Consider the following 27750-nt stretch of genomic DNA (forward strand, 5'->3'; position numbering starts at 1 on the left):
TGCCATTTTTACGGCTTGGCTGAGCAAGGAAGTATTTTTTTGATCTCTTAAAATCCTGAATATTATCTGACAGTTTATCTTGTTTCTCCGCATCCGTGTCTTTGCAGCAACGCCAGCTCATTTACATGTGTATTGCGCCTGCCTCCACGGGTGCTGAGGTCAATTGAAACTCAAGAAAAGAGGAGAAATTTATGCAAAACTGTTGATTGCATTTGTATGTAATGAAATCATCCAATATTCATCTGACTATAGACTCTAATCTGAAAGGAGAAGTGAAGGACATAAGAGTCACTGGAAAGCAATAATGAGCTTCTGTAGTGATTAAAAAAGCACTTGAGCTTTCTGAAAATCCAGCCAGAAATCGTGTCTAATCAACACGGAATATAGGAGGCAGAGATTACATTGATACATTTTGCAAAGCTCACTGTTGAAAATGTATGCGAGCTGTAAACTCTGACATGCCATCCATGGTCTGTTTTATACAAATCCGGGAGGCACACAATCAGAGCCCGGGCTCGTCCCTGGCACAAAGCAATCTTGGTGTCTCTGCTCGATGACTCATAAGGAGTGCAATCACATCTATTTTGAAGAGCAATGTTGTTTTTTAACTGTGTCGAGAGCTTCCAGCTTCCTCGGAGTTTTTCCAGCCTTTTGCTTCCACCCCACTTTCCCAGCGGCCGCGGCTCTCGGCGTGCGGGTAGCCCGACGGCGCTGCTGCAGCTCCACTGAGCCGCGGCTCGGAGGGGAGCAGAGCCCGGAGCTGCTGTCCTTGGCCATCATGCTGGCACCCACAGCACTGGGGTAAGGCATGGGCATCTGCCCGGTGCCATGTGTGGGGCTCGATGCCCTCAGGGACCCCACGGAGCTCACCAGCAGCTGGGGCAGGGACAGCAGGAACCCAGTCGATGCCCAGAGCTGTGGCAGGCACTTGGAGGTGAGCCCCGGGGTCAGGTCTTGGGGGTCTGGGCACAGCCTCCCTCACATCCCACCACCCTCCTGAGAACCCCCCCCCCCCCCCCCCCATGGGGTGCTTGCTGCTGCTGCACCCAAACTCTTTGGTGGCCAAAGCAGCTTGCTGAAATCAGCACCGTTACACCCAAATGTTTCCTGGCTGCGGTCTCTGTTCCTCCTGGGTTATTTGGCACAGCTGGAGCTCCTTCTCCACCCTCCAACAGCATCAGCTGCAGCTTCTTATCAGCGCTGGGCACAATCCAGGCTCCATCTAACTGAAGGGTTGCTGCTGGCACTGGTGGAGGGAGCCTTTTTATTCCCACTTTGCGTTGCTGCATGCAGGAGATGCTGGTGTGGCTGGGGCAGCAGCAGAGCAGATGTTCAGCAGCATCACCCCAAAGCTATCCCTATGAGCCTGCTGGACAGTAAGTGTGATGCCCCCTGTCTCCTCTCCTGGACTAGCAGTGACCCTGCTGCAGGCTGCCTGTGCTGTGGCAGGTATGGGGTGGTCTCCCTGCATGTGGTCAGTGCCATGGTGGTCCTGTGTGGTTGGAAGGTGCCTGGGCTGCAGCTGGTGCTTTGTCTGCCTGTCCTGCTCTTCAAAGAACAGGTGAACGGGCTCTGGCTGGCACGTGCTGTTCCCCCAGGACTGGGGCAAGGGTGGCTGCTGGTGGCGCAGAGCACTGGGGGCTGCCTCCCCTGCCCGGTGCCCTACTGTGTGGTGATCAGCTGAAGCTGGGTGGAGAACAGGTCTTTGTCTTTATTCCCCTGCACTAAATCTACCTTGGTGCCTATGTCACTGTGCCACTGAGGCCTGCATCTCCCCCCTTGCCTCCCAAAGTCCCCAGGTACCCCACACCAGGGACAGGCGGCCTGTCCCCAGCAGCACATGGCTGCTGGCACCTGAGGGAGGCCTGGGGCAGCCATTTTGGATGGTGCTCAAGTGCCTGTGCAGCTGTTCTGGTTTTACTGCTGTTTTTTACTACTGTGGAGGGAGGTGTGACAGGAATAACAGTAAATAGTTGGGGAATTCCCCCATGCAATGGCTCCCTGCAGCTCTGCTGCTACCCTGTCACCACTGTCTTGAAGGCTGGGAGAACAGGAGGAGGCTGGAGGAGCCCCCGTGCCTTCCCTTCCAAGTGCACGTCCCAGCCACAGCGGCCCCAGGCAAGTACAGGGGAAACCCTTTGGCCCCAGGCTGCTGCTGGGTTGTAGAGGCTGCAGCAACAGCAAAAAAGCCCAGTTGATAAATGTCAGAAGAAATACAGTAATCAGCTGAAAGCAATTTACTGAGCCATGTAACCGCCCTGGGCTCGCCATTTTCCTTTATTCATTTATCATGGTAAGTGCTTTGGCCAAAATACACAAAGCAGAGAAATTGTTGACATGTGGGGCCCTAGCAGAGCAAATCCTTCATCCTCCTCCCCCTCCCCACTGTGCACAAACTAACTTTTTGGGAGTTGTTTATTTAAGGACTGCAGAGGCTTGGTGCTCTTTGAACCCAAATGCTTTGGGAGTGGGGCTGTGGTGCTGGCCACCACCTTCCCTCTGTCTTTCTGTTGCCTGAGGCTGCTTGCTGCTGTTGGAAAGTACCTGCTGGTGACTAAGGGTATGTGCTCAGGACCATGTTACAATTCTCCCTCCTCTACCCACTGGAACGTGGTACAAGCAGTGCATGCAGGCAGATGATGGCTTTGCAGACTCCTGTGCTGTCTTTTGGTTGTCTCAGTCCTGGCACAAACAGCCATGTTCACGGTAATAATTTCAATTCTCTATCTATGAAGCCTAGGAAACTGCAAAGCCAGTTCCTGCTGGCTGGTCTGCAGCAGGTGGTGCTGAGCTGCCACGCACTCTCCTGGAGCAGCTGGTGGCCAGGCTGCAGGTAGCTGTGCTAGCCCAGCTGCCCCTCTGGAGAGGGGTGAACTGAAGGGGACAGACACACTGGGAACTGACTGTCCCAGAGCTGTTTGCCGTGTCTCACTCTTGCATTATTTTAAGCAAGAATAGATGATGAGGGTCACAACAGGAGAGCGTCAAGTTCCTCCTGCATGTGGTGCTTGCTTCCACCAGCCTAGATGGGGTGTGCAGGAAATGGGCCAGCAAGGTGATGTGTCTGGTGTGAGCTTCACCTACTCCTGATGAATTGATGCCTGAAGAAGAGGGCAATCTTACCTCCTGGGTCTCAGCTTCTGCTGTGGAAATCCTTCCAACAACCTCCAGTCCTCCTCAGTGTTATTTTATTTTCAATCTTACTTCACCCAATTCAGTTCATGCCTGAATGAAGAACAGCAAGGAGAGCTTCCCCCTTCCCTCCAGCACAATCCAGGTTCAGGAATCCCAGTGGCCAGGGAATCCCAAAGCCCAGATCTGCTCTGGAGGTCTGGGAGACCCATCAGTGTCTGTCACCTGAGGCTGCCTGACTCCAGGCAGAGATGGCCAGTGGGGTAGTGGCAGTCCGTTCTTGCTTGTGGGGGGGAGAGCATGTCCATACGGATGACATTTATCCAAGCAGCTCCTTGGTCTTTGCTGCCAGCAGCTTGTCCATCTCTGCTGCAGCATTGTCTGCCATTTGCTGGATCTGTGGCAACACAGAACAAGTCCGAGTCACGTACTAGGTAATGTCACAGTTTAAAGGAAAGGAACGACCAGACTATTTCCTGAAAGAAAGCCTAAAGCCCTCGTAAAATCCAAAATAGTGCTTGGGCAATAACTGGCTCTTCCTAGAGCTCACAGCTGTCCTGGGTGAGTCTTTGCCAGTGTTACATCTGCACAGCGATAACCAGGATCAGTCAAAGGCTCTGGAAAGAGAAGATCAACATGGACTGTGCAGCTCCTACTTAGTGCTGGTAGAGACCTGGATGCTGGCGTACAGTGTGGTGAGGGATCTGGGGGACTTCCCTACCAGTGCTCTGCTGTTTCAGTTGGACCCCCTCAGCACTCAAAGATGTCTGCACATGCAAATGCCCTGTATCTAACTTATGCTTGCTGCAATCCTTGCTCTCATTTCCAAGCCTCCTGGCAAAAATCTTGGCTGCGCTTCACAAGTTACTTGGTCAAGTCCTTATTTACTTCAGGGAAAGGCAGAGTCAGAGACCAGCTGGTGTCAGCACCAGAGCAGAGAGGGCTTATCTCTACAACCTTCTATTATTAGAACAGACCAGGTCACAGCAGGAGCACAGCCTTAGCACACTAAGAATTCACGCATCAAGTAACAAGTCTGTTTATTTCTTGTAAAAAAGAAAATTCTTGTAAACTGTAAATTTCTTTTCCTTTTGTAAGAAATTCCTTGTAAAAGGAAGTAAAAAGCTATTGCTAAAGCCCTGTATGTTGATCATGATAACGTCGGATGGACAAGGCAAACAGTTCCAAAATGGGCATGCATGTATTTGAGTGAGTGAAGGGTGCATGTGCAGGGAAAGGTTGGAGCCTCTGGGGGTTTTGTGTACTACTTTTATAGGACTAATTAAGATGCACTCAATTCCATGGCATATCAGTACATGACCTTTCCTCATGCTGAAAAATTTGGGTACAAGTGAAAATTAGACTTGAGATGCTACCTCTGTAAATGCAGAGAACCATCTGTGTGCTGTGGGACAACTGCTTCCCAACAGGATTCAGTTACAATAGCATGGCCATTTTTCCTGCTTGCACAAACGCTCTGTGTATCAGTGTTTATTTTTGTGAGCGCACAGAGAACAGTTCTGAAGCATTTGCAACGTATCTAACTTTAGCTGTTAATAAACAAACAGCTAAAAAGTAATGGCCTGCCTTCAGAGGCATCAATTCAGCATAACACTTATGCTTGTGCCTGAGTTTTTGCCCAAGTAATTGACTTTAGTGACATCTGCTCTTAGGGAATTAGGCGTGTGCTTAAGTATTTTCCTGAATCAGAGCCAAAAAACTCCTAACAGAGAATCTTGCTAGCCTTTTCATTAACAACAAACTGGAGCAATCCTCATTAATGCCAGCTGTTTTCTGATGTCCAGGCACTGCGTAAGTGGTGGTGAAACTTTGGGTAGCTTTGCTCCCCAAGATCAGCTGGTTTGTGTAACAATCCCTTGGACTACAAAAGCTTTCGGGGAAAATGTTTTTTCCTGTTTCAGCTTATGGTTCATACCATAAATTTGGCTTTGAGATTGAAGCCTGAAATCTCACAGAGAAAAAGCAAATACAACAGCTGTTGCCTACTCCAAAAATTCAACCCAGGGTCACTTCTTTTCCAGCCAGGTTCTCAGTGCTGGAGGTTTGTCAGCAAGCTCTGGCATAAATGCTCACTGTGTGTTCACACTACTGAGCTGTGAAACATGATACGCTAGAAGGAAAAAATTACCTGCTTTTCTAGCAGCCAGATGGTATCTTCAGACACTTTGCTCTTGAACTTCTTTACCTGGTTCATGCTTCTGCTTCGCACCTTTCTCAAGGCGTCTTTGGATTTGTTGGTGGACTGTTTGGCAAGCTTGGCCAGGCTCTCCCTGTGCTCTCTGGTGACCCTATCAACAAAGAAGGAAAGAGAAAAGTGTCACGTGTAGCACAGCCAGATTTATTTCCTGCGACTTGCAGACTGGACTCTGGGTAAATCCAGTGGCCATCTCTGCTGTGGTGTCTCTCAGACAGTTCCCCTGTCTCTGGGGCTGATGGGCTGCGAGAGGTCTGCCACACGGCGCTGCACAGGTTTACGATGGTGCTGGCTCTGTGCGAGGCCTCAAGTTGCAACGGCACTGCCCAGGGTGTGCTTTTATCCTGCTCTGGTCACCCTGAGCCAGCTCAGCTACCTCTGTACATCTGCCATGGCAACACATCTCGGCACAGAGAGTCTTGAGCCTAGAACAGAAAGTTCCCAGCGCAGCTCTAAGCTGAGGGACTTGGACTGAATCTCACTTATTTAATGGTTGTCGCTGCAGTGCCTGAAAGTCATGCTGAAATGTTTAATTTCTTTTTTCTCCTGCCAAAGCATCTGCGGGGAAGAGGGAAAATCCAGCTCCAGACCTGAGACACAGAGCTGAGAAGTGTAATTTCCCTGCAAAGCTGTGAGGAAACCTCCGTCCATTCCTGAAACTCAGAGCAGTCTCCCTGCAACTGGAAGAGGCTGAATCATGTATCTGGAGCCTATAGAGCTTGTGTGTCACTTGACCTCGTTCCAGCTCCTCATGACCAGGCATCTCCACCGAGACCACATGTAACACCCTGTCTGACAAGGAGGTGACACCAGAAATGGCTCTGACATGAGCAGCTCGTACAGCCACAGGTGACGTGGCACAGATCTCCAGCTCTCCCCTGACAGCGCCAGTCACTCTGTGCTGCCACAAGAAAACTTTCAACTTTCCATCCCAAACTGAAAACCGAAGGTGATGAGGGAGCCTGAACACAATGTGGGACCAGCTGACGTGTCATCTTAGCTCCAGTAATGTTCCAGCACCTACAGCTGATCACTGTTACCATCAGCCGTTAGTGCTTAACAATAATATTGTAACTATTTTCATGGCTAGTGCAGTTTCCACATCACCTTGAGAATAAATACAGCGCTCTCACTGAGACTTGCTAGGCAGAGAGCTCCCGTCTGCTCGCGGAAGATATTGCAAAATAAACATTTCACGTGAATATTTAGAAATTGGCTGCAACAGCCTGGGTCACCAAAACACTGAGGCCAAGACTCTTCCTGCAGAGAAGTCAGGAAATGTGGGGCGAGGGCTCCCAGAGCAGCACCAGCTCTGCCCCCTCGCGGGTATTGCTTACGGGGAGGCTGTCAGCGTGCATCGGCCTGCGCCTCTCGGAGCTTGCTGCAGCCCTGCGCTTCGCGCTGGCTTTGGCACCGTCCTGCAGCAGATGTTTGCAGGGGCTCCGACCGCTGCTCAGCACCGCCGGCTGTTTTTACTTTGAGGTACAGGAGGGAATAAGCTTTCCTGAACTGATCAGCCACTACAGGGACTTGGTATCCCTGGAAAGGCTGACAGATGTGGAGCTGAAACCCAGCTGTGGCACTGCGGTGCCCCCTCGAACCCAGGGGACACCCTGGGGACAGCAGTGTGGCCCTGTCCTTGCTGCCGAGGGGGGCGACCAGAGTGCAGATGGCGAGGGGCTTCTGGGCAGCCCAGGCTGGGGCCGGGACTCTAAGGCCTAATTAGAAGCGAGCGGGGTTACTTGCGGTTTCCTGTGCATCCCAACGCCGATGCCTTTAGGGCTTCTCTTGCTCAAAATCCCCAGCCAGAGGTCCTGCGGCACATGCAAAGCCAGCTCATAAACAGAGGTCTGGGTGAGGTCAGGTTCTCAGGCAGCTTTCTGAGGGGGCAGGGAGGGAAAAAAAAAAATCCATGGCTGCAAAACCGGGAGGAGGGAGCTGGAAACCTCTGCTCTCCTGCTGGGCGGTGGGGTGAGCTGGTCCGTGAGGACTGCCTCAGCCGGGGGAGGCCAAGTTTGCCCTTTGCTTTTCACCTCCCCGCTCGCTTCGGCTTGTGCGAATTGTGCTGAGGGTATCACTCGCCTGCTTGGGGCTGCCGAGCCTTTAAGGAAATGTTTTTGTTTATGCAGGGCTGCCAGATTTCCTATGCTTCTTGGCACAGGGTCACAGCTTTCGTGCCTCCTTGTCTGTCTTTATTAACACCAATTTCTTTTTATCACTGCGCAGTGCCGTGGAGTTTCTCAGCGGGTTTTACGTTCCAACCAGACCGTATGTAAATTCTCAGCAATGCTACCACCGATGCCAGAAACGGACACTTTTTCAGTCAGATGCTGTTTCTGGTTAAGGAATCCATCAACATGAGCCAGGCCCATGGTTTTTAAGGACAGTTGTTTATTCCTGTACCCAGATCTGGGACTCTTAAGCTGTCTAGTAACTGTTGCAGCTGCTTCCTCTTTAATCCCCAAAAAGCATGAAGCAAACCTGGGCAAGGGGTGCCAGAAGCGGGGTGCAAACACAAGGTTCCCATCCAGGGGCAGCTGCTGGATCAGTGCCACCACCACAGGTAAAGTGGAAGGACTCAGACCCTGCGGGTTTCCAGGGACGATCCTGCCCTGCCAGGATCACGACATAGCCTGGTGACCGCACACCAGTGCGTTCAGAAACGCGCCCTACGCCACGGGTAACGTCTCCTCTGTTTCTGCCTCAGTCAGCAACCAGTGGTTTAAGCACTGCAGCACTTGGATGCTCCTTTCCCAGCATATGGCATGAGCACACCCACAGTGAAAACAATGCAGGCCACATCTCATCTCCAACATAAGGCATTTATGCGGGTAAGAATAATTTCTGTATCTCAAATGCTAGGAATTTCCTGTGAATGAGAGGGATCAGTTCAAGGAAAGTAGGCTTAACTAGATACTCTGCATGCATAATTGCAGATAAACACAGGGTGCAAAATATATTATTCAACAAAAAGCATGAAAGAGACTTATTATGATGAGCGATCTGGAGCAACGCAGCTCAAACAGCTTTGTTTTCTTCAAATGAAATTTCTCAAGTCCTTTCTCCCCATAGTAGGTATCTTTGCATATTTCTTAAAGGGCAAAGGAAAATAAAAGCTCACAATGAGTCATTAAACTTTCAAATGAGTCATCCGGCTTTCAGTAAAGCATGTGTAAAAATATTACTAATTTACAAACAATATCCAGTGTAACACAATGGGTCCAAAAAAGATGAATCTAAAAATGAGGCAATACCATAAAAGACACAAGGTCAGGTCAAATTCGGCCACGAGATCGACCAATACAAATGTTCCCATGGCTGTGTTTTTTTTTTATATTTTTTTAAACCCTCAGAGAATAATTTTTATACAAATAAATATTGCCTATGCAGTGCTAGCAACACAAACAGGCTAATACCTTAGGGAGTAGAGGAGATCCTAGCAGGAAGCAGAAATAAACACCAACAAAACAGTGTATTTTTAAAACTAGTGTACGTTTAAACTGTAATGCAGAAACTTATCTAATGGAATAAATACTGAAAAGTAAATTTCATTTTTAAATGCTCAGTTGAAACAATCTCAAGCCCTGATGTGTAGCTGCACATACGAGGCAAAATATAATGCATGGGTCTCCACCTGTAAGTCTGATTAAGAAGTGTCTTTAGTAACAGGTGAAGATCGTTCATGTTTGATTTACTTTTAACGTGCTTCCCCTCATGAAAGAATCCTTTTTGCAGAAACACTGTCTCTTCATTGTTTGCCTGTTTTGCGCACCTGCCATAATTCTGGTGATTTCACTGCCTCCATCTGTTGCATATTCTTTGCAAATATTTTTAGAGAGTTGAGAAAATTAAATATTTTGGAAAAAATAGAAAAAAGGCAATTCAGAGTAGAAAAAATCAATTTAGAGATATTAAAGAGTAGTCTCTGGCAGAACTTGCTTATTTTTCTTCCATTTGCATTAGAAGGTTTTAAAGACTGAAACCGTCTGCTTGTCTTTTTGATAGGTGGATGAAACTCTGACAGATTTAGTTGTGCCAATAGAATGGGTCAGCAAATGGAACTAGAGGAACCCACGAGGGCAGACCAGCAAGGCAAGTTTTCCAAACTGAAAATCAGTTTAACTTAGGACTCCCTGGGCTGCTGACTGTCCAGGAAGAAAGGGACCAAGAGCAGCAACCCTTGTGCACCAGAGGAACAAGGGAGAATGTTAGACCTTTCCTGGGGAAAGAAGACCTGGTTTTGATCCATGACACCACAAAAGAAAGTGACAGAACGTACATATTTGTTTGAAAAACAGTATTTTTTTTAAAGATCAAGATTTGTAGTTTTGGAGTTTCCTCCCCTGCAATCCATATTCAAGGATGACCCAAGTGCCCATTAACAATCAAACCACTGCGCAGCAACCCGGGAGCCTCAGCAATTATGAAGATAATGGTGCCCTCCTCCTCTCCTGAGGAATGGGGGAAGGGCAGAGAGCACAGGGGAAAAAGAAAATCAGCAAATAGAATGATAATGTCATTCCCTTTCACCGACAGCAACAGAAAGCTGCAATTAGACTTCTCTTGAATTTTATCTAGCATTTTGATCAGAGAATTTCTAAAGTAGATCTAAGGCACGAGAAAGACTCGGTCCATCTTTACTTAGCTCCTAAAACGTTTTACCTGCTCCTAAAACGCAGCGCATGTGTGCAGGGTTTGCGTGTGCAGCCATCCCTTTGTGGGAGCTGTTCACGGCACCCCAGGGCCACATAACCCCGGGGTGGCAGATCACACAGCGGGGCTTCGTGCCTCTGTGTCTGACCAGGGCATTTTGAGGGCTCTGTCACTGCAGGGTCTGAGCACCCACAGGTGCAAGGGCCACTCTGGTTCCAGGAATACGGCATGGGTGAGCTTAACCTCTGAAGGGCCCTTCCTGTAACTCTCTGTGTTACTTTACGTTTGGGTGAACTTGAGCAGCCGTGGGCACTTACTTCGGAATCGGCACCCGAATTAGCGTCCCATCCACTTCCGGGTTCAGGTTCATTCTGCTCTCCCTTATAGCCTTCATAGCTGCAGCTGTGCTCTGTAAAACAGATCAAAAGGTAAAGAGAATTAGGAAATAATCATTCCCATATGCCAGAACTCTGTCAATAGTTGGCAATCCATCTCCACGGAACATGGAAACATTTACTTCTGTTACCAGTAAGATCAGGAAGTTACATTGGTGCGGAGAGCTTTGATCAAACTGAATGGGAAACTGTGGCTGCGCTCGGTATCGGGGTAGGAAGGGCACAAAGGGGGGAGAGGGGAAGGGAAGCAACAACAAAAGAAAACTGTTTTGCTTCTTTGAAACTATTTGAATGGTTTGAGGCAATGCAGAGTGAAACCGCAATAAATTCCCTAGGCATAGCCTGACTGTGGCAAAGGAGATGAAAGATTCTGAGCATTTAAAAATTCCAGTTGAATGTTTTTCACTAGAAATCACACAGTGCCAATTTAGAAAAGTTAACTAACTTAACCACTTCAGCACTACAACCTAACCACATTACATCGGTAGCAGTTGGCTGAGAACGGAGCCTGTGCCCAGCTCTATGTTTATTTTACAGCTTATTACTTAGGATTAAGTTTTCAAAACTCCATCACTGCTGACTGACACTGCTCTGCTTAAAAGGTGAGGTGTGCAGGTTTGCTTGGGAACTACAAAGTGATTAAAATGCTTCCTTCCCCATTTTAGAGTGCTGGTGAACTTTCACACAGCATCAAACATTATGGTTAAATCACAGTTTTGCTGGGAACTCCCACAGTGCTCTGCCAGTTTGTTTCGTTCTTTGACATTGACAATAACAAGACTGAACTAGTCTATTCCTTTGGCACTAGTGTGGCATTTCCTACAAGGAGCATTGCTATTTCTGATACTCTTTCCCATTGTTAACTTTAGCTCCAGGCTGCTGCAGTAGACTGTGTTTATGAAGTTCAATTTCTATCAACCGAGGCACAAACTAAAGCTCTGCATATTCATTTAGCTCTGCAATGCGTGATGTCACTGAATGAAATTAATGCTGTGCCAGTGTTCTGTAAAACACAATGGTCACACTCTAAAACACAAACAGTGCAGAGAAAACATAACAAAGATGATTTCAGCATGTTAGGACTGTAACATGTTATTCTATGCACAGTGCATGTTCTGTAGGAAGAGACTGCTTGCTAGAAGTTGTATTGTTTAACATACATTCTAGAGGAGATAAAATCATAAAAATATTGTCCCCATCCTATTGCAGCACATAAAATAGCCATAGTTAAAAGACATGATCTTGTTTTTTTTTTTGTAACTCTTGGGCAAACAGGATTTGGCTCTGTAAGTCCTCTCCTATAATTATTTTCTTTTCCAGAATCTTCAGGGATTTTTATTTGCTTTTCAATGCTATGAAGTATTGGCTATATTCTATAAATAATGACATCTCATGAAAGTGAGTGTAATGTTATTAAGCAGTTCAGCCCATCCATGGAACAGCAGTGGTGGTATAAAATATTACATTGAGAGAAATAGTTACAGCTCCAGTTCAAATGAAAAATGGTCCTTTGGCTTAGAAAGCAAATGTAGGCAATGCTATACATGATGATATTGGTATCTTGATCTCCTGCCTGGACAGAAGCTGCATTATGGCACGGGTTCCAGCACTCTCAGCTCTGGCACTCTGAGGGACCTCAGTGCACTCGCTGATGCACTCGCCTTCAGTCTTCAAAGTCATTATACCTGCTGGATACACTTTAAGAAACACTTAGGCATCAAGTGCCTTATGCTGACCTCCTCTGAGACTTTGCTGACTTAATTAACTGGGGAAAGCCTTTGCAAAATAAATAGAGATAAGCTTTGGCAAGCCTCCAGACCCGGAGTGGGATGAATAGCTAACCTTGCGGTCGCTGCCGCTCACATCTGCAGGTCGATCTGTAGGAGCCCGCTGTGTGGGACCACTAATGCTGATCCTGAGGTGTGATTTGTACTTGCTGCCTAATTTGGGGACAAGTTTAAGCCTCCTGCAGAAGACTAAGGGAAACTAACCCTAATTTAGGGGTTCTGATCTGAAGGCGCTGTTGATGGAGGAGCTCACTAAGTATCTCAGGGCTTGCGTTAGGCCTTGTTCCTGGTAGCCCAGGCCCAGCTCAGAGGCAACACCAGCAGCTGCTTCCATGAGCTTCCAGGGGTGCCCTGAGCCTCTGTGCTCAGTAAGCAAGATTTATAGGAGTTTGATGGTGGCCCCAGCACAAGCACAGGCTATTCCAACTGCACTTATGGATTGGCGCATAGCCGTGTCTCCTCAAGGTGCTGCACTGACATAAAACATCAGGGCAGATCCAGCACCACTCCCACATGTGCACACCTTTGTTTGACATCAGGTCAAACAAAGGAGGACATGTGCACTCAACTACTGGGTGCAGAAAAAGCAGGGGAAGCACAGAGACCTGGCAGAGCGTGGTGTGTGCAGGTGTCTTGCCAGCACTGCAGCACCCTAACTTACAGATACAGCAGACAGCAACCTAACCCCCAAAGCAAACTGACCAGTCAGTGGTGTGCTCTGGGTATGAGCCTGAGGGCCCTCACGGCCTGATGTGCAGCACACCACTCCTTTCTGACCCCAGTGCCGCCAAACGTAGGAGATGCTCTGCTCCAAATGGTACTGGAGAGTCACTCGCCCTGCACAGAGTGCAGTCAGCAGCAAAATACGGCTTCTGTTTTGTGTCAGAGCTCTCCAACCCCGCCTGATTTGATTGATTTTGTCCAATTGTTTCTTTGCTCGGTATCAACCCGTTTGTTCCCTCAGTGATTACCTCCCTTTGCCATGCCTTCAGTAACGTGTCCTTACCTCTGGAAAATTGGTCATGTTGACTATGATGAGCTGAGGTGACTTCAGTGAGATTTGCCCAAGCTGGTTCAGCGGAAACTTCCCATCTTTCGTCACAACAATTATGTGATCAAGGGCCCCTCAAAAGAACCAAGCACACAGGAATTTCAGTACGATACAGCACTTCAGGATGATGCCGTAATAAAAACATGAACAGAATGTCCCAGTTTCCTTCTATTTTGCAAAATATAGATGTTAATAAAGAAATTATATATTTTTCAGACTTCAGGTGCTGTTTATATTTACACATTCTCTGCGGTATTTGCAAGTTAATTATTTTAACACTGCTGTAGAGCACAAAAACATCAAAACAAAACTCACTTGCTTTTGTTACTAGAATAGGAAAACTAAACAAAGATTGTGAAGAATAAAAAGGAAATATTTTTTAATTCTTAACATTTAAACATTAAAATGTTATTACAAAGATCTAGAAAATGATTGTCTTTAACTTAGCAACGTTCCTGTAAACCCCTCATTTTTTCCAAGTCCCAAGAGGAGGTGCTATACACTGCCTAATTTAAAGTATTCAGTTTCTCCCTAAGCTACTCTTAATCTGCTCTCTTGTTTCTGCTGCAAAATGTTAACAGGCCAAAAGGCACATGGGACAAGAGGCACTTTATCAGTGCAATTAAAAAAATACCTATGGTTAAAATAAATAGTTAAGAGACTGAGCTACACTTTCCAACTCCATTAAAAACTGAAGTGCCCCTGCCAGAGCAGGGGTGGTGAATTATTCAAATTTGGTCATTGTTTAATGTTAAATTTTATCCCTGAAACTTGATACTACTTACAAACACATATGTTCAGAGTGTTATAGTAACTGTAGCTTAGTCAAATATATTCACGTTTCTTCCTGAAACACAAAATTCATAAGTGAATAAGGCTTGTAAAGGTCAGTAACCACAAAGATTCATAGGAAAAAAAAAAAAAAAAGAAAAAAAAAGTTTGTATATGCCAGACACCAGCCTGATGGCAATTTCCAAAAGGCTAATTTAATGGCAATTGGATTTTTCCTGCCCTACTGCACCATTAGCTGACAACCTGCTTCTTCATCACATCTGCAAACAGTTCAGTTAGACACTTTTGACATCTCCCACTTAGAAAGGCTATTTCCAGGAAGCTATTAACAAAAATAGATTCTTCCTGGTCAAGCTCAGGGTGAAGAGAGCCTTTAGTTGGGGATGTCAAGGTTGTAGTAATCGGGTGCCCAGTGAATAACTCAATAAAAAGAAAATCAATTTTGAAAAAAAGACTTCTCTGTTACTAGGACGGGTATCCTTCCTTACAAGCAGTAGAGCATCGTACAAGAAATTTACCAACCTGGCGAGGTTCTAACGCTGACATTTCTGTTGAAATCTTCTTTCAGAGCTTCTACCACTGCCTGCATCTCTTCATTGGTTTCCTCCAAATTGATAATATCTTCAACTACAGCAGCATTGATATTCACTCTGGCTTGAGTCTGTCCTTTACCTTTAGCTGCAGATTACACAAAAAATAATTTGTGTTTCTGAGAACACTTAGTTGTTGTATTAGAAAGTAGAAAGAAGATGTTACGACCACTGTTAGATTCAGAGCTGAGTCTAAGATAAGCTGATATTCTTAAATGGGTAAATAGCCCAGCACTTGAGCACAGAGATGAGGTATTTTTGAATGCCACACTGTGTGTACGAACTCTAACTCCACAGCCTGCACGGTGCCAATGGCTACTTGCTGCTCCCATGACAGCTCCATGCAGCACTTCTCCCTGAGGAAGGACTAAAGACTCCTGTACCCTGCAGTGCACTCGGGAAAACTAGCTCCTCCAGGGCTGCGTTCTGCCTAAGATGGATCGATACTTGTACATGAGACAAAAGGAGTAAGAATTTCTGCTTTCAGCAGTGTCTGGCAACACCTCCGGGGGTTGCAGACCCGGGCAGAGCGGCTGCCTGTACCTTTTTTGGTGGCCAGCTGCCGGGTCAGCAGCACCTGGCGGACACACCGCCTGCAGCCCTCCAGCAGTGGGGCTGGGCAGCCCACAGGAGCCTGCGGCAGCCTCCGCATCATGGCCAACGGGGAACAATACAGCAGGGAATGCAGGTGCCGAAAGCATCTCAGTGCCATGGCCATCGTTTCCAGCTCGCCTTCAGCTCACCTGGAAAGAGAAAAGGTGGGTGAGGTGCTCAGCTCGCTGAGCAGAGACGGCTTCAAGCCTTGGCTGTGCGTGTCAGTGGGTGGTGACAGCTTGGTGGTGACAGCTGAGTGGTGACAGTTCAGTGGTGGCAGCTGAGCACCGCAGGCCACCCTCGGTGCCCCTGCAGCTGTACGGCTCAGGCCCAGGGACACGGTGCTGTCCCGGCCACCTAAAGCCCGGGGTGCCACAGCAGGAGGACACCTCCCTCACCAGAGGACGCGGTGCTTATGGAAACTTTGGCTTCCACCCTACCAGCTCTGAGGCTGAAAGGCATTATTATTTTAAAGCATTTGGTTCAAGCTGTTTACTGCTGGGAGCTCTGAGGTGTTCACTGCAGCACAAGGGCAGGCTGGGGCTCGGGGGTCCGAGCTGCAAAAGCACAGAAGGGGAAGCAGGCGGAAGCCCGGCAGGGCAGGGCAGGGCAGGGCTGAGCAGGGTGTGCAGTGCTGAGCCGTGCCGGGCCGAGCCGTGCCGGGCCGAGCCGTGCCGGGCCGGGCCGCCCAGCACGCGCCACCCGCCGGGAGCGAGCCGCGCCCACTGCCACAAGCCCCGCCCCCGACCACGCCCCCCTTAACCACGCACACCACCGTAGCCCCTCCCCTCCGCGACCTCGCCCCTGCTGCCCACGCCCCACGTGGCCCCGCCCCCTCGAGTAGCCCCGCCCCTCCCACTGCCCCCGCCCCTCCCGGCCCGTTCCCCTCGCCCCTCCCCTCCTCGCCCCCCCCCCCCGCCCCGTTAGGGCCGTGCCGGGAGCCCCGGGGAGGGGGTTGGGGGGGGGGGAGGGCTCCGTCCGCCGCCACCTCCCCGCTCACCGTCGCCGGGCCCCGCGCGCTGCGCTGACGTCACGGTCCCGCGCCGCAACGTCACCGCCGGGCGCCGAGGGCGGGGCGAGGCCTGCGCGGGGCCGGGGCGGCGGCGGAGCGGGGGGGGGGGGGGTGATGGTGGGGGCCGGTCCCGGTCCGCCCCGCGCCGCCATGGAGCCGGGCCGCCAGGCGCTGCCGCTGGAGAACGCGTCCATCCTGTGCGAGGGCGCCCTGCAGGACGGGCACCGCCTCTGGATCGGAAACCTCGACCCCAAGATCACCGAGTGAGTGCCGCGAGCGGCGCCGTTGCCACCCCCGCACCCCCCGGTGCCACCCCCCGGTGCCACCCCCCGGTGCCACCCCCACCCACCTCCGGGCCCCCCCGGTGTCCCCGTTCTCCCTCCTGGCCACCCCATTCCCTCCGGCACCGCCCCCGGTGCCCCTCCCGGTACCCCCCGGTGCCCCCCATTCCCCGGTAACCCCCTCCCGGTACCCCCCTGTAGCGGCCGAGCCCCTCCCAGCCTCCCGCGGGGGCCCCGGGGCTGCGCTGAGCCACGGCCCCGGGGGGGTCCGGAGGTGGCAGCGGGGCCCTCCCCGTGTCCCCCCGCCGAGCAGCGGAGCCGAGGCCGCGCTTGGGCGTTGTGCCGGGGACGGGCTCGGGCCCGGTGGAACCCCACGGACCGCGGTGTGCCCGGCCGCTGGCCGTCCCGCTGCCACCGCGCGGGCCGAGCTCCGTCCCGGGGACACGGCGAGCGCAGTGCTGGAGCAGGGGCTGTGCGTGTGCCGCACCCCTCGCTGCCTGCCTGGCCGTTAGCCGTGTGATCAAACACCCTTCTGGCCTCCATCGCTCCGCGGAGCGAGGCCAGGCGCCTCGGAGCTTCCCAGGGCAAAACGCCCCGCTTCTGAACCACGAGTGGGACGAGTTGTGCGGGTCTCAGCCCGCTGCTCGCACCCCCGGCAGCGCCCTGAGCTCGGCAGCTGAGTGCCAGGACAGGTCTGCCCGGGGTGGCACCGCGGCCACAGGACGGCGTTCGCCGTGTCCTAAACCTGGAGCGCTCCCGTGCTGCTCAGGGCTTGTTGCCCCTTACAGTTCTGGCTCCAGACCCCGCACCTCGCTTCTGGTTTGGCTTTAAAAATGGCTCTGCCCTTCTGAAAACGGCACCGTGATCTCCGTTTCCTTGTGAAGAAAAGAGAGGAAGTTCCTTTTAACACGTTGTCAGCACGGAAATAAGAATGTTTGTGTCAGTTCTGCAAATTCTTACAAATCGGCCTGACCTTTGCTTTCTCATTCTGAGGCTTTACACCCCTGCCCGTGCTTGCTCACCTGAATCATCCCCGTTGAGCCTACTAATCGCGCGGCTGAAGACACGCACCTGAACGCCAAGCAGCTCTTGCTTCATTTGCCGCTTTTATCTGGTTTTAGAGGGTTCCCCCTGCAATTTCTGTGTTAGATTCCCTTAAGGTGGAGTAAAGTTGATGGGGTTGTTAGTCGGGCTAATAATTGGTCGTGACTTTCTTGAGCAGAAATGAGTTCAAAAAGGCTTGAATTAATCCAAGGCTTCCGCTTAGCGAGCAACCTATAGCTGCAATCATGCACTGGGGCGTTATTAGGTAACGTACACATTTGAGCACAAGCTGTGGTAATAGGAATTTATAAATGTAGGGCTGCCTGCAAATTACAGCCTGCAAGCCGGTGGCTTTCGGGAGGTTTTTGTGCGTACCGAGCAGCTGTGGCTCCTATGGGAGGCTCGGAGGGGGTCGAGCACCGATGCTCCCTACATGGCGGGGTTTGGGACGCCTTCTGGTGGGCTTCCTTACTGGTAATGGTTACTGGGGGGCTTCTTCTAGGTGGTCAGGTTCTGGGTTTGGTGTCACCGAGTGAGGAAGCCGTGGGGTTCCCTCATCATCGCTGCGAGCCTCCTCTGGTGCAACATTTGTCCCCTGGGGGGGAGGAGATGCTTTGTGCCACCGCCTGGTGGTCCTGGCCTGTGGAAACAGCACTTGTGTTACGTGTCCCATGTGGCAAATGGAGTGGAACTGCCTCCCCTGCCAGTTCTTGTCTGCAAAGCCTTCAGAGACTCGTATTTTGTGTGTCCAAATGCTGCGTTTCCAGTGCTGCAGTTACACATAGGCTACTGGAGACCAGATAGCGTTTGAATGACCACTGATTGCCTGCAGGAATGAAGTCGTGGGTGTCCAGCTTCCTCGGCTGCTCTGCCGCTTGTCTGGGGTCCCATCTTGATGAGTCTCACCTCGAAAACAATGTGTGCACGAGTTGTTGTTGCAGACTCCTCCTGGCTCCCAGTGGGGCAGAATTCCTCGCAATAATCGGTTTAGCATGTGGCCCGGTACCTTCGCGGCATCCTTGGGACGGCATTGTTCAGAGGAAGCCTTGCCGGTGTTTGAATAGCACTCGGGGTGCCAGGAGGAAGGCTGGAGGAAAAGGAAACGGGGGAGCTGCTGGTTTGTCTCGCGTTCACATCAGATGAGAGGAAGTGGAAACTGGGGCTGGCCGCGGTGCTCCGCGGGGCCGCATCTGTGTGAGCGGCTCTGAGGCTCTGGGTAGCCTGGGTCGCTGCCATAATAACGCTTCTGATGCGTTCACACTTTTTTTTTTACACTTGGGGTTTTCCACGACAGGTCTCCCTTGAATACTCGAGTCGTCTTCGCTTGGAGATGAGTCAAACTGCTGTTAATGCCTCGCTGCGTTAACACCGGCTTGTGGGCACAGCCTGAAACTTCTGCTTGCACACAAGTCGAGGTCTGAGCGGTTCCTTGTAGCGTTGAGGACTTCCAGGGGTAAAAATTGCGTGTGTGGTTTGAAACCCTTGTTGGTATCATCTAAGATTTAAAGCTTGTAAATTAAATAGACTCCATAGGTCGCTGCCAGGCTCTTCTAATAAAATGTATTCTAAAGGAATGACTTCTGCTTTGCTGCCAAGAAAGCAGAGAGAAATGGTGCTGTTTGAGTGCAGAGGTGCGCGGGGGGACAGCCACCACCACGAGGTGCTCCTTTGGGCAGGTAGCTGCAGGGGTTTCCCTCCTTGCCGAACAGAATCCTTGCTGCCCTTCCAGTGACTGTAATTGCAGAAAGGGAATCAGCATCCCAGTAGTAAAGACTTCATTTCCATACGGCTGAAATTGCAAGCGCTTTTTGTAGGAATATGTTCACAGAAACAAACCTGGGGCATTTACATGTTTTGGGAGGCTCTGGCGATTCAACACATGGGATTTATATCACATCTCCAAAGCTGGTGCTTTTACTGGTACGTCTGTGACTGCCTGAGGTGCGGTGGTGAAGCATGCTTTATGTGTAACCGGCTCCTTTCTCTTCCTGCTCTTGTTTTTCTGTCTCTCCTGCCTGCTAAGGCTGAGTGTTCGTGAGCCTCTTGGAAGACCCCAGCACTTCGGTGCTTCGTCTGTATTCTGAAGGACGTAGGAAGCTTCCCCTAATCAATTACAATGTGTTTATTCCCCTGGAAGATAACCTGGCCCTCCTGCACTGCGGGCCTGAACGCTTTCTGTACCTTCACCTCTTTGAAAGTGCACATCCTGAACGTCCGCCGTGCCCGTGCTGGGAGATGACTCACGTTCCTGGAACTTTCTTGCTTGGCTCCTGAAGCTTACAAAGGGCCACAGCCCGTTTCAGACATCCTATCGGGCTTTATTAGGAAAAATATTGTCTGTCCTTCCCGTTCGGACTATCCCTAAAATTACGTGATGCACTAGGTTGTCCTGGGGCACTGCTGATCCCTGTGTCTGGACACGCACTGTTCTGGGCAGTGCCTGCCTACGTGCACCAGGATTTGTCCCAAAGGGTTTGGGAGCTGCGACTGTTCTCTTGTCAGGGAAGCTGGAAATTGGGCTGGGGTTACACGCCTGCTAATGCTGTACAGCTAATTGGTGGGAGAAGCTGAGTCCTAAGATGCCCTTCATAAGCCCTTAGACAATTAGTGGTCTCCAGGTTTGGGGTCAGCCAGTGACTGCCCCAACAGGTGCAGTTTGGCCTTGTAGGTCAGCCGGCGGTGCTCAGCTTGGATCGAGGGAACCGAAAAAGCTGTAAGGACCTTCCAGGTTCAGATGTGGCCTCTGCAACAAACAGGCTCCCGATTTGAGGCTGCTCGTGGCACTAGATGCTAAGCAGACAGATGTACTCAGGCTTCTCCAAATGTATTAAAATACCAACGTGTTGGTCCTTACGGCTGGAAGTAGGTGTGGTTTTTAGGCGAGAGGCAAAGCCCTCCCAGCCCTCTGGGGAGCCGTTGCATAATTGCCCAAAAGGCAGCTATTAACAGGGCTCCTCGGCTGGCACTGCGGGAGGAAGGCTGCGTGCCGCGGGTTTGGAGCTGCCACCGAGCACAGGGCAGCGCGGGGCCGAGGTGCTGCAGCACGCAGCGCCCACCCCGGCGGGTGGCTGGGCACTGCTGCACCACGGCACGAATGGATGGTGGGGCTGAGCGTGAAACCTGTGCCTGCGTGTGTCCTTGCTTTCCGAGTACTGCTAAGTGTGGTAAATGTCTCCTTTCCCCTTCAGGTACCACCTCCTCAAACTCCTCCAGAAGTTTGGCAAAGTGAAGCAGTTTGATTTTCTCTTTCACAAGTCCGGCGCTCTGGAGGGGCAGCCGAGGGGTTACTGCTTTGTGAACTTTGAAACCAAACAGGTATGTTGCTTTTATGTGGAATTTTCTCTTAAATGACTGGCTTCTTTCCCCATCTCCTTTATGTCAATAAAAAGCTAAACCAGGAAGGGATAAATTAAATACCTTCTCTACACAAACCTATCGTCCCCAACAGCCTCGCTCTGACTGCTCCTGGAAGCAGCAGTGATTTCCTTTCTTCTGTGCCATCTTTTCCAGAGCTCTGCTTTCTCGTGCTGATTGCAGAGGGCCGGTTCTTTGGTTCCTCTTGCTAGCGAGCTGGTGGAGGTGTGCAGTGCTGGTGCTGTGATCCATGCCTTGGGTCAGCCTGCCAGACCACTCGAAATCCAGAACTGCTCAGAAGTCCTCCCAGGCTTCACGAACATACAGACACCTCGTGTGATGCTGCCAGATACACAACATGAAACATCTGCAGCGTCCTGGAGGGAACTGCCTCTGGATGCCCGTTCGGGGGTTTAACTCTTGCAGTCTAAAATTCAAGTCACGCGAGCTATAACACCAGAGCTATAGTTATTTTGTCAAAATTCTGCTAGAATGGTTAAAAAGTTACAAAAAACAGCGGTTTTGGAGATAGCTAGTGATTGTGTGCCCTCATCTTTTTGCTGTGAAATCCTCCCTAAGGATGTCAGAAGAGCCGTGATGCGGTGCCAGAGCTCTGGAAGCTCTGCTGGAGCTTCTCTTATTCACAGCAAGGCGGAACAGCATTGCAACGCGCGTTTTTAACTGCCGTGAATCAAGTTTTATGGGAGTGTCCCAGAAGTGAGGTTTCACTGCTTAACCTAGATCAGGGCCAAGTGGCTAACGTCCCCAGTGTGTGCTAGTAAGGTCTGGGATAAGCATAGGTAGGTGTTTATGAGACGTGTAATCACTGTAATGAATCATGGCATTTTCGAGAGAAACCCCTACAGGGGCACAAGCCTCCCTCAGCACGCTGTTCCAGTAGCTTCTGCAGCTGAGCTTTTCAACACTTGTGTTCGTCTTCCCCATTTCCTCCCCCCAACAACTGAAGGAGTCTGCCCTGCTGGTTTATAAAAGTCTGGTTACTCAGATGGGTGTGGGAGGCTTCCACATATTCCTGGATTGGGATACAATGGGATAAACTTTCTTTGCTGTCAGAGAGCTTTACTTACAGAAGACTGATTTACAAAGAGAAAAGGGTCTTTACATCTGCGACAGTTTTGACTGAGGACTCGGTTTGTTTATTGAACTGTCTTCCTGTGCGTCCTGTGCAGGAAGCAGAAAAGGCGATCCAGTGCCTCAATGGGAAGCTGGCCCTTTCCAAGAAACTGGTGGTGCGGTGGGCACACGCACAAGTCAAGGTAAGCCTCTTGCCGCAAATAAAAACCACGTTTAGTTTGCAAAGGCAAAAATCTTTAATATTAAGGAACAATTCTTATCAAGGCTGTCTTACCCTGGCAAGATAATTTCAGCCTGTTCTGGGAAATAATTCTCATGGAAATAGCATGAACGATCTGCCACTCCTCTCTTCCACCTGAGCTGTGCTGGATCAGCTATGAATGAGAATAGGCCGTTTAACCTGATGTTCTTTGTAAAGGAGCTTCTAATCAGAGCTCTGTGAACAGGTTACTCTGTAAATGTCTGCATTTCAACTTTTCCCAAACGTAGGGAATGATTGGCTGAAAGTCTGTATCTTTCCCTTTGTGGTTTTGCTCCCGTTTTGGATCGGAGATGCATGGAAATTCCCAATTACTAGGCACTCCGTTACTTTGTTCCACTTGTGAAAGCACTTATGTGGCAGCAGCTCTAATTACTTCTGACTTCTAAAGCAAGGTAGTTCACTTCTAAACTAAATATCATTTTATTGCTTGCTCTATTGCATAAAACATTAAGTTTTTAGTATTAACTGAAGCAGTGCCTTCTGGAACATCCTTGTTTTAATGTCGCTGAAGTCTTGTTTCTCTTGCAGTTTTTTGCTAACTGGTATTTGATAACGCAGCATAGCTGGATTAACTTTATTTGCAGAAAGATGGTTGGGGGGAGGCAGGGGAACCTGCTTTTTGCTACTTACCTGTGGGCAGTTTGCTTTTAACATGCGTTGATTGTCCTATAGGTGACTTCCCAGCCTTTCTCTTACTGAGTATACCAATGCATTTGTTTTGGAGTCTCGGGAAGGGAAAAGGGAAGAAGAAAATGAAAAACAAGGGCAGGTATCTTTGTTAAAGGAGACCGTGTTGTTTTAATTACTGGCTTGGAGGGCTCCAGGCTCTTGTCAGCACATCCAAACGTGTGCAGATCCAGTCTCCATACAGGTACTGTAGGCACTGGAGCCACAGGCACCTCCGGGTGCCTGACCAGCGTTCGGGCCACAAAGGAGCTTCAGCCAGAGGAGCGGGCAGGCGCTCAGCTGGGACTTCAGCGGGTAGCTCAGTGCTCAGCCGGCCAGGGTATGGCAAAGAACGTACATAAACAAGCAGTTCAGTTTGCATGGCATTTTCTAATCTGCGACTGGAAAGATTTAACAACACAGAACCTTAGCTTATTGCAACAAGTGTTTATTTTAGGCAATAGCAGCGCTGTGCTAAGTAGTTTTAAGATGAGCAGCCAAGGCTTACCAGACACCGTCAATTTGAGCAGCTCTGCTGAAAAACAAACCTGAATTTGTGCCAAGCGCAACAAGGAAGCGGAGCACTGTGAATAGTTCAGGAGGCCCGTTGCCCACAGAGAAGACAGACTCACAAGCTGCTTTATACGGAAAGGAGGTGGTTCCCAGCTGATCTGGAATGCGTTTTTCTTCCAGCACTTCACAATTCAGAGGAGTTGGGTGCTTGGGTTATCTCCTCACTCTGAACAACATCTCTATAAAGGGTGTAGTGATGCAGTGTGGTAATTACCTTAAAATTTAACACCTTCACTTTGCCTTATATAGGTGGAAACAGGAAGTAATAAAACAGGATGAGGCATAAGGACCCCACAGTACAATGTACATGAGTGTGCAGTATGTACGCATCATGTTGGTACTAAACAAACATCATGGTTAGGGTTCGTTGTAGTGTTTGGCCACCAAAATCATTCAGATGAAAGATTCATAAAACCCAAGGTGATATTAATCCAGATTTAAAGCATATCCATAAGCAAATGCTTTTGTTTGTAATTGCAGTTGACTTGAATATTGGTCTTCTGTTTGCAGAGATATGATCACAATAAAAATGAGAAGATTCTTCCAATCAGCCTGGAGCCATCTTCCAGCACGGAGCCACCCCAGTCTAACCTAAGGTAGGAGATGGAGTGGGTGGGAGGTGACCAAATTGTCATGATCTTTGTACTAAAAATGTGACGTGACAGTAGAGCTGTTTGTAGATGGGCAGCATGCTGCGAAGTGTCCCAGATGAGTTACTTAAGACTTGATGTTCATTTTCTAATGTATTAAACTGCTAGGACACTTAAGGGAGAAGTGGTAGAGAGAGGAATTGGAAATATGCAATACTTTAGCTCATTTGCCCAGAACGTGCTTTGTACTTCTTCACATGAATTTCAGTGAGAGGTTTTGTACTCTACTAATTTCATTAAGTAAAATGCTTATGAACAAGAATTTCCTTTATAATGGTGAAAGAATTTTAAAAATCTTTCTCCATTAAATTACAAAAAAAAAATGCTGCCAGCATTAGGGTTAGTAGGTCTTGTCTGTGGGATGTGGTTAAATTCTCCAACCCCAGGGCTGCTTTTGGTTTACAGCTTGGTTAAAGGTGTGTGTGATTTCCAGCCCCACCCCCCAGTGTTCTGTCGGCGGAACCTACAAGGAACCGAGACTTGGGATAATTAATTTGCCTACAGATAAAATGAGATTGAAATTCAGAAGTACCGTGCTAGGAAAGTAATGAGCAGAGGGACGGAGTCATGCAGATTGCTAGCTACGTCAGTGACACAAAGGAGCTGTTCAGTGAGGACGGATCCCGCAAGGAGCTGCCGTGGAGAAGGGAACATTCCTCAGTCCGTGCCCAGCAGAGGACAGTGGATAACAAAAGTCCTAGGAATTTGGGGTGTAACCTAGGATAGCTTCTCCCTTTGGGATAAACTCTGGTAATGTTGAAATAATGTTTCTTCCTGACCCAATTAGAGTCTGGGGTTTTCCCATCCCAAGTGGTCGTGTAGCTGGGAGGAAGTCTGGCTTTCATTTCTCTGCTGCTTCCAGCAGCCTGGTCTGAGCTGCACTCTGCTGCACATGCTCAGAGCTCCTCGGATGACTTCATTTTGTGTGAAGTAGGAAGCCCTGTTCTGTACTCATCTAGCTCAGAATCCTCAAGAAAGTGCTGAGTAGGTGCAAGGACTGCTGTTTCGTGGTGCTGTGCTGTGTCATGGAGGGCCTTTCCTAAGCAAATCCATGCTGAGAATTCAAGTGAAATAGCGTGGGCCTTAGGCAGTAGATTCCTGCTTCCTGATTTCACACTTGTGGAGGCAGTGGTGGGGTCTGCCCAGCTGCTCCTGGTGCAATTGGGTATTCAGCTGTCAACAAAACTTTGGATTGCAGTAGTGTGATTCCATGCTAAGATCAAGCTCAATTTCTCTTTTTTTTCCCCTCTCTTTCCAGTGTCAGTGCAAAAATAAAGGCCATTGAAGCGAAGCTGAAAATGATGGCAGAAAATCCAGATGCCGAATATCCAGCAGCACCTGTTTATTCTTACTTCAAACCACCAGATAAGAAAAGGACTACTCCTTATTCCAGAGCTGCCTGGAAATCTAGGAGATGATGCTTATGAATGGATGATGGTAGCAAGAAACACTGCTTTGTATATCTGGAATCCTCCAATGCTTCTGTACTCTTCTAGAGCGAGAAGGATACTCCCACCTGAGCACAACACCACTGTACATGGCACAGGGCTTTGTATCACCTTAGGTGGTCTGCTGAATACTCCTTACTGCCAGTCTAGCTTCACAGCTGAACGCTGTTCAGAAAAGTAGGTTCCATTGAAAGCCTCTGGTGAACGTCCAGACAACCTCTTGTTAGCCCACATTCATTAGCAAGATTAGAAACAGCAACCAGTGTATGGAGTAAAGCACATCCAAAATACTCCATTTAACTGATTATTTTATTATTTTTTTTTGAACAAAAAGTATTCCAATTCGTGTTTTAAATTGAGGGGAAGCACTTGTTTTTGATTAGCATTCTGTAGTTACCATGGAAAAGTTTTTCATCTTAATAAAACTCATTTTAAATAGACTTTACAACACTTTTAGTAACTGTGCATGCAATATTTTATATGCACCAAAGCAAGTTTACTTTGCGTTTTGACTTGCTAACTTTAAGATAAGTCATGACACAGCACGGGTATTTGCAGTGTCATTTGGGCTGTAGGTATGTGCCTCTGTGTTGGAGCTGGGGTATTTACACACCACTGAGGTTTGTTCTGTGCCATAAGCTTCAGAGTGCAGCAGTGGCATATCTGATGTTTGCGTTCAGTAATCCCCTGTAGTGGTAGCTCTTCATAAACCAGATGTGACAGCGTGAGAATAACGTTGCAGCCTCAGAGACATCTGTCAAGCACATGACCTCAGCGCTTGCCCACCAACCAGTCCAACTCCTGTTCTTTCCACTGGCTGGTGAGGGAGGTTGATTGTCTCTCAGTGTAATTAAAGAGACCCAAGTGTTTGTGACAAAATTGGTTCTGCTGCCTGCTGAGGCATACCTGTGCAAGGTGTTTAATGTAGAGGTCTAATGGGTGGTGTTTTACTGAAATCATTTGGTCTGCAGCTCATGCTTTTCCCTAAATGTTCTCTGCAAAATTGAAAGATCTGAAGAAGGACCACTGTGGCAGCGTTTTCTCCTCTGTGCACGTGGTACTGTGACCGTGTGTGCAAGAGGGATGTAGGAGAACTTGTGTTTTCAGGTGTGGGAGATACTGTTCTGATTTTGTTGATGTTGACTTTCTCAAGTCCTTTCAGTGGTGAGTCTTCACCTTGTCTGTCACTCTTGAGTTGCTTCCCCAAGCTGGCGAACAGTAGTCTCAAACGAGGCAGAAAGTGATTTTTAAACAGCCACCATTTCTGTGCACAGGTGCTGCTCACTTGTATAGCAAAGTAAGGTTTGTATTCCCAAAGCGGTGCACCTGCCTTCAAGTGCTGAGCACGCTTCCTGCTTCCGAACTTAGCATCTAGAATGAAGCTGTGCATGTGTATGATGGATAGATTAAAAGCTTGAATTGTTTAAAAGTAGGTCTTGTACTGTTAAATATTTGCTTTCAAATTTTCTTTGGGTACCTGAGTAAAGAGAAAGTAGTGTCATTTGGAGTTTGTACCCCTGTGAATGTCAATAACACCCATTTACATTCCTCTGTGAACAGCCTGTGTTTTGTTCTTACGTGGTCTAACACTTGTACTCCTCAGGATGTGCATCAGCATTATTTCAAACAACAGTTTTTGTTTTTAATAAGAATTTAGAAAGTATCTAAATTCAAGTCAGGCATGTGGTAGCATTCTCTTCAGAAACATGCTTTAATATTTATTTGTATTTAAATTCGACTTGTTGAAATTCTTACCACTCTAAATAAACGTCCAAAACGTCTGTCTTCTCCCAGGGCGGTGAGGGTGGTAAGCAGGACGTGAGGGTGGTAAATGCTTGGCATCAGCCGCAGCCTGCTGGTACAACTCCGCGTACAATAGCAGCAGTCATTTTTTTTCCCACTGCCCCCTCGGTAACAGAAGTGCCTTGTGTGTCTGTCGGCCAGACCCAGACCTGGGGGAGCTTTACTGCAGGTCCCTGGCTGTCGGGCGCTTGTGCTGCCCAGGAATGTCGCGGCCTCCTGAAGGCCCCACGGCCCTCAGCAGCTGCCGCTGATAGCATGGCCAATGCTCAGAACATTTCTCACAAGCATCAGCGCCAGGGCCCTGTCAACCATCATGAGCTAGGCTTGCAAAGCACCTGGAGACACAGGAGACA

General features: G+C 49.1%; 2 protein-coding genes across 2 annotated transcripts; one reads left to right on the top strand and one right to left on the bottom strand.

Annotated features, from left to right (window-relative positions):
* Nucleotides 1-3174: 3174 nt before the first annotated feature.
* On the bottom strand, nucleotides 3175-16250 carry LOC118158020 (ribosome-recycling factor, mitochondrial-like). The gene is made up of 7 exons (XM_035312574.1): nucleotides 16210-16250; nucleotides 15159-15347; nucleotides 14548-14703; nucleotides 13189-13307; nucleotides 10318-10409; nucleotides 5282-5441; nucleotides 3175-3529 (listed from the first exon to the last, which is right to left on the bottom strand). The coding sequence occupies exons 2-7, from the start codon at nucleotides 15331-15333 to the stop codon at nucleotides 3452-3454; spliced, it is 780 nt and encodes a 259-aa protein (XP_035168465.1). The 5' UTR covers nucleotides 15334-15347; nucleotides 16210-16250; the 3' UTR covers nucleotides 3175-3451.
* Nucleotides 16251-16308: 58 nt separating this feature from the next.
* Nucleotides 16309-27373, top strand: LOC118158021 (probable RNA-binding protein 18). Its single transcript, XM_035312575.1, has 5 exons — nucleotides 16309-16484; nucleotides 20735-20861; nucleotides 22091-22177; nucleotides 24007-24092; nucleotides 25405-27373. The coding sequence occupies exons 1-5, from the start codon at nucleotides 16336-16338 to the stop codon at nucleotides 25562-25564; spliced, it is 609 nt and encodes a 202-aa protein (XP_035168466.1). The 5' UTR covers nucleotides 16309-16335; the 3' UTR covers nucleotides 25565-27373.
* The last annotated feature ends 377 nt before the right edge of the window (nucleotides 27374-27750 follow it).

Source organism: Oxyura jamaicensis (genome assembly GCF_011077185.1).
Source record: "Oxyura jamaicensis isolate SHBP4307 breed ruddy duck chromosome 17 unlocalized genomic scaffold, BPBGC_Ojam_1.0 oxy17_random_OJ106479, whole genome shotgun sequence".
In the NCBI taxonomy this organism is placed as follows: Eukaryota; Metazoa; Chordata; class Aves; order Anseriformes; family Anatidae; genus Oxyura; species Oxyura jamaicensis.

What these genes read in the sequence shown, in the direction of transcription:
- LOC118158020 (XM_035312574.1), bottom strand. Translation starts at nt 15,333, where the DNA reads ATGGCCATGGCACTGAGATGCTTTCGGCACCTGCATTCCCTGCTGTAT. An exon ending in GCAGCTGGCCACCAAAAAAG is followed by an intron (nt 14,704 to 15,158) that starts GTACAGGCAGCC and finishes TGTAATCTGCAG; the next exon opens with CTAAAGGTAAAGGACAGACT. An exon ending in CAGCGTTAGAACCTCGCCAG is followed by an intron (nt 13,308 to 14,547) that starts GTTGGTAAATTT and finishes GGTTCTTTTGAG; the next exon opens with GGGCCCTTGATCACATAATT.
- LOC118158021 (XM_035312575.1), top strand. Translation starts at nt 16,336, where the DNA reads ATGGTGGGGGCCGGTCCCGGTCCGCCCCGCGCCGCCATGGAGCCGGGC. An exon ending in CTCGACCCCAAGATCACCGA is followed by an intron (nt 16,485 to 20,734) that starts GTGAGTGCCGCG and finishes TTTCCCCTTCAG; the next exon opens with GTACCACCTCCTCAAACTCC. An exon ending in TGAACTTTGAAACCAAACAG is followed by an intron (nt 20,862 to 22,090) that starts GTATGTTGCTTT and finishes CGTCCTGTGCAG; the next exon opens with GAAGCAGAAAAGGCGATCCA.